The sequence below is a fragment of the Phyllobates terribilis genome, unplaced genomic scaffold (assembly GCF_046119375.1).
Source record: "Phyllobates terribilis strain yellow unplaced genomic scaffold, ASM4611937v1 Scaffold_5__5_contigs__length_657084704, whole genome shotgun sequence".
NCBI classification, from domain to species: domain Eukaryota; kingdom Metazoa; phylum Chordata; class Amphibia; order Anura; family Dendrobatidae; genus Phyllobates; species Phyllobates terribilis.
Genome location: NW_027362765.1, coordinates 519,924,152 through 519,930,151, shown reverse-complemented (window position 1 = coordinate 519,930,151; position 6,000 = coordinate 519,924,152). Strand labels below are relative to the sequence as shown.

General features: G+C 49.5%; 1 protein-coding gene across 2 annotated transcripts in view; it reads left to right on the top strand.

Moving 5' to 3' along the window:
- Positions 1-1,871: 1,871 nt before the first annotated feature.
- The window catches only part of TM9SF3 (transmembrane 9 superfamily member 3), a 46,367-nt gene continuing 42,238 nt past the window's right edge, over positions 1,872-6,000 (top strand). The window contains exon 1 of one of the 2 annotated variants that reach the window (XM_073685712.1): positions 1,872-2,149. In XM_073685712.1, coding sequence (XP_073541813.1) covers positions 2,078-2,149 — 72 coding nt within the window. In that variant the 5' untranslated portion in view covers positions 1,872-2,077. The remainder of the gene's footprint in view (positions 2,150-6,000) is intronic. The other variant, XM_073685711.1, reaches the window with a different exon arrangement.

Here is a 6,000-nt window from a genome sequence, read left to right as displayed (position 1 = left end):
TTTGTAAGTTTGCCCACTGACAAAGACATGAACAGTCTATAATTTTAAGGGTAGGTGAATTTTAACATTGAGAGATGGAATATCCCCCCCCCCCCAAAAACAATCAAGAAAATCACATTGTATAAATTAGATAAATTTATTTGCATTTTCCAGTGAGAGATAAGTATTTGATTCCTCTGGCAAACAACACTTAATACTTGGCGGCAAAACCCTTGTTGGCAAACACAGCAGTCAGACGTTTTTTTCCCCCACTGTGTATGCTAAACATGCACATGGGACATGGTGTGCACATTACCTCATCCCGGGGAAGCTGCAAGAAGAAACTAGTCAGAAAAACTCATCTACAATACCTCCAAATAGAGTCTACCCAAGGCCAGTTCCACGTATCCGTGATTCACTATCCGAGTATGGATCCCAATATCTGAATCAGCCATGGGTCTGATGGTCCAAACTCATAGGCATATAAGTGGGTGATCCGGTCATCGCTTTCCATACTGGGGACAGTAAAGAACGGATGTGTGAAACAACCTATGGAACCAGCTCAGATGGTTATCACACCACCGAACCTCACCAAGGCTGTAGTCAGACATAGCAGTTACACGGTGTATGGGCAGCCTGGAGGAGCTATGGGGCAGCTACAGTGTATGTGCAGCCTGGGGGAGCTATGGGGCAGCTACAGTGTATGGGCAGCCTGGGGGAGCTATGGGGCAGCTACACAGTGTTTGGGGCAGTTACACAGTGTGGGACAGCCTGGAGGAGCTATGGGGCAGCTACAGTGTTTGGGGCAGTTACACAGTGTATGGGGCAGCCTGGAGGAGCTATGGGGCAGCTACAGTGTTTGGGGCAGTTACACAGTGTATGGGGCAGCTACAGTGTGTGGACAGCCTGGGGGAGCTATGGGGCAGTTACACAGTGTATGGGGCAGCCTGGAGAGCTATGGGGCAGTTACACAGTGTATGGGGCAGCTACAGTGTATGGGCAGCCTGAGGGAGCTATGGTGCAGTTACACAGTGTATGGGGCAGCCTGGAGAGCTATGGGGCAGCTACACAGTGTATGGGGCAGCTACACAGTGTATGGGGCAGCCTGGAGAGCTATGGGGCAGCTACACAGTGTATGGGGCAGCCTGGAGAGCTATGGGGCAGCTACACAGTGTATGGAGCAGCTACAGTGTGTGGACAGCCTGGGGGAGCTATGGGGCAGTTACACAGTGTATGGGGCAGCCTGGAGGAGCTATGGGGCAGCTACAGTGTTTGGGGCAGTTACACAGTGTATGGGGCAGCCTGGAGAGCTATGGGGCAGCTACAGTGTGTGGACAGCCTGGGGGAGCTATGGGGCAGTTACACAGTGTATGGGGCAGCCTGGAGGAGCTATGGGGCAGCTACAGTGTGTGGACAGCCTGGAGGAGCTATGGGGCAGTTACACAGTGTATGGGGCAGCCTGGAGAGCTATGGGGCAGCTACAGTGTGTGGACAGCCTGGAGGAGCTATGGGGCAGCTACAGTGTGTGGACAGCCTGGAGGAGCTATGGGGCAGCTACAGTGTGTGGACAGCCTGGAGGAGCTATGGGGCAGTTACACAGTGTATGGGGCAGCCTGGAGAGCTATGGGGCAGCTACAGTGTGTGGACAGCCTGGAGGAGCTATGGGACACTTACACAGTGTATGGGGCAGTTTAAGGAAAACAAAAATAAATAATATGATGTTATAGCAAAGTCTAGTTAAGTGCCAGTAGCCGCGCACACCGCGGCGTGGAGTGACGTGACACGGTGCACACTGTGGAGTGACGTGACAAGGTGCTCAGTGCACAGCTCCAGCCCCGGGCAGGTGTAGGCACTCAGCACAGGCGTCAGCCCAGGTATGGCTTCTGGCTCCCCGCCCCCAGTCCGCACACACTGAGCACTTCCGGGATGCTGGCAGGAGGTGAGGCACTTCCGGTTGTGAGCTCCGTGGCCGGATGACGTGGCTGAGCGGCCGCTGAGGAGGCGGCGGGTGTCTGTACAGGGCAGGATCTGCAGCGGCGGAAGGAGGACGGCGGCGGCTTTACCGAGGGAACCTCCGAGACATCGTCCCCAGGCCAGGATGAGCGCGCTGCGGCTGCTTCTGCTCTGCTTGTCGGCGCTGTGCGCCCGGGCGGATGAGCACGAACACACGGTGAGGGCTCCGGTCATTACATGGGGGAGGGCGCGGCGTGCTGGCCTGTGGCGGCCGGCGCTGCGGAGGCCCGTGCGGGTGGTGTACAGCGCCGTGTTATCGCGGCCTTCTGTCACCCGGGCCTGTGCGGGATCAGAGCAGGAGCCGGCCAGGCCTGGTGAGCGCCGGCAGTGTGTGCCCTCAGGCCGGCTTGTGCTATTTGGTATCAGCCACCTGAGGCCGGCCCGGTGCTGTGCAATGTCTGCACCCCTGGGTCCGGCCACATGTGAGTGACCCAGCAGCTCCTGTGCAGCGCCTGGGCCTGTGTGTGCGGTTGTCAGCCCGGGGTCTGGTTACTAACAGTAGTAAAGCTGAGGTGGTGATTGAGGAGTCACCAGGCCCGGCTCTTGTCATGGCCGCAGAGCTGCTGCTCGTTAGGGCTATTCTCAAATTTGAAATGATCCCTTATCTCTATGAGAGGATAACTTTACAGTCTTTGGGGGTCTGACCACCATGGCCCCCAGTAATCCCAAAACACGGGGCTCTGAGGATCACACGCACTGCTGCGCCATTCAAGTGTGAGCGACGAAGAGCAACCGAGCGCAGCACTCCCGTTATAATGAATGGAGCGCAGTGCACGTGATCGGCCTCTGCTCCATCCAGCCTGGCTCTTCAGGGCCCTAATTCTTGGTATTTCTGTGGACCACTGCAGTCGGACCCCCGGAGAGCAGAAAGTCTTGGGTTAGGGGAAAATGTTCATACTTGAAAATATACCTCCCTTCTACTTAGGCGTAGACGATGCCACGTTACTAGCAGGGATCCTATAAGACTCCATGCCCTGCAGGTGTCATACCCATACCACAGTAGTGGACCACCCCTCCCTATAGGGGACTTACAGTTCTGGATAGACGGAAATGTTCATTATATAAATATTATAGATATGTTAGAGTATTCTCAGTGTTTCCTATTGCCAGACCTGTTGTGAAGCGCCATAGATTTAAGCTGGCATACACAGGAGCTGTTCGGCAGACCGTGCTCTATTCCCCCACAGTCATGAGTGCTCAGCTCAGCCAAACTTTCACTTATTTTCAAGGGGTAGAGAGAAGATCACTGCAAGACACCAATGGCAGCAGCTCATCTACCCCAAAACCAAAAGGATCAGGCAGTCATTCCCCAACTACCTGAACCTTCTCTCCATGAACATTTACTCTCAAGGGAGTCAGATAAAAGCTTAGTGACCTACTAAACATACTATTCCACCTGGGCATTGGGGGAGAAGTGACAAAGTTGCATCCGGGGTGGTACAGTTGCTTAGCATATCACCCACGCATGATCTACTAGGTGTAATAATATTAGCAAATACCTCTAGTTAGAAATGTGGGGTAGTTCTTGTGATTCGCTATGTCGCTTACCCCATGTGCAAGGCATTGAAGTAACTTAGGCATCCATGGTTATGATCACTCATAGTGACATTTAACTAGATGTTAGTGGTTGTAACCATGGATTCCTAAGCTACTGCAATGCCCTTGACATGGGGTAAGCAACACAGCAGATCTTAAACTACACTACATTTCTAATTGGAGGTGTTTGTTAATATTATTACACCTATTACATATTGCGATAGGATCTTGGAGTTGGAAATACCCCTTTAAGTCCCCCATACACATTCAACTCTCGGCCATACCCACCGATATTGACAGGTTTGGCCAATACTCTGTGTATGTGGGTGAATACTAACTGAAGGGCTGGAGAGATGTTGATCGGTCACGTCTGATTTCGGACTGCTGATCACTTTGTAGCCCTCGAAGATAAACTACTAGCGGAAATGACTGGCATCAGCTCTCACATAAAGAACAGTGCTCTTGGCCACTTGAATGCTTCTGTATATGGAAGAGATGGCCAAGATGGCTACCGGCTGATCGATCAGCATACACATCGTGTGGCTAACAGCCATCTAGTGTGTATATGGTGCTTTAGCCTAAAGTAAACAAATAAATTGTGCCCTGTCGGCAGGCTAATCTCTGCCATGCCATGGATTCTATGGATGGGGTGGGGGTGACAATTGTCACAAATGACCTTTCATCCATGGCCCATGACTGTACCCAACAACAGCAAAAGTCCAACATGGCAGATGTCTTAGATTTGCACCTAGACTTTCTTGTTTCCCATCTGAAATTTAGACTATGTAACCAGCTTAATTTATCTTCTCTACTTAAATAGCTTCTACCTGTCCTGCTCTAGTGGGTCGGCAGGTCTCTCACTATGTATATAGGGGCCACAATGACTCAGTTTTGGTGGGTGGTAAATGCAAACCAAACGTATTCGACTGATATGCGAGCTGATGAATTATAGGCTACATAAGCATGTGTGATAAGGCGTTTCATGACCCATTCTGCTGTGACACACTCATTAACCTGTGGCCATCCCAGCATACCTGTACACACCTGAGCTGCTGGGAGGGACACTTCCTGGTGTATTGTAAGGAACTGCCACATGCACAAGTCTCAGTCATTCTTATTTTGTTGCCGGATTCACTAAAGCTTCTTGACACCTCAGCAACATTTCCTATCACTTGGTGATTTTAAGATTTTTTAAATTATTCCTTACTTTTATTTGACTTGTATGGGTTCAGTCATGATAAAAATGCCACTTTTCCTTTTTGTATGACTAGTGCTTTTTGCTGGCATTTTTAGAGATGGATGTCCTAAAAAATAACATGGCGTATTCTGAAAATCCGCGCCTTGCCCCGATTTCTGTTCTGATTTTTTTTTCTACTGTATGTGGGAGATTTCTTGAAACCCTCTAACAAGGCAAACTGTACTTTGCAACAAATTCACAAATAGACACGTTTGATAAAGCTTCGGCACTAAAAATATTTATAAAAAAATTCCGCCACTTCTAAACACGGCGCCGCGGCTATAGCATCTATAGTTGGGGTGCAAAAAATACCGTACGTTCTGTTCACATATCAGGTCCATAGTTGACTTTGGCCTTGATTTCCACACCGCAACCTTATGGCACAATTACAGGACTTTTCTTGCATTGCACAGTTCTTTTTTCCCGAGAAAATGAATCTTATTTTAGGTCGTATTCACCAGTCACGACTGCTAGCAACAGAAGTAAAGTCGTTTATTTACCAGCATTGCTTAGTCCATCTTGTTTCGTTCTTCCCATTTTGCCAATCGCAAAATAAGATGGAAGAGAGGGATACATCCTCCTAATAGTGGCGCTCTGTGGCATTACGCTATTAGAAGAATTTTATTTATACACCTAATAGTTACAAAAGTATAATTTGACATAATGCACATAAAACACATATAATGAAGTCATCTGTGTAACATGGGGTTTCACCACTATGACTTCTTCTTGGGACATCGGTTGAGCAAAGTGGATAAATGACAGACTTGATTTGTGCTGCTAGCCCTCTGAGGACAGTGTGAATATGACCTGAGAATTCATTCATTTTCTCAGTCAGGAAGAGAGGGCTGTGCAATCCAAGATAACTCCTGTACTTGCACACATTAGGGTGCTTTCACACTGAGTTCTGGCACCCGTTCCTGGGCCCTTTCGGGCTTGGGTCCAAACACCCCCCAGAACGGGGTTCAGGCGTATGCGCCAAATGGACCTTTGACTATAATGGTGCTGACAGATTGAATGTGTGGTCTGTCGTGCATCATTTTCAGGAGTGTTCACCTACTGGAGATGGACACTCAGATGCAGTGTACTATGTCCGAGTGTCTGCCTCCAGTAGCTATATACGCTCAAAAATGATGCACGACAGAGCCACACGTTCACTCTGTCAGCACCATTATAGTCTATGGTCCTGTCTGCACATACGCCTGAATCACGTTTGTGGAAGGTTTGAACATAAG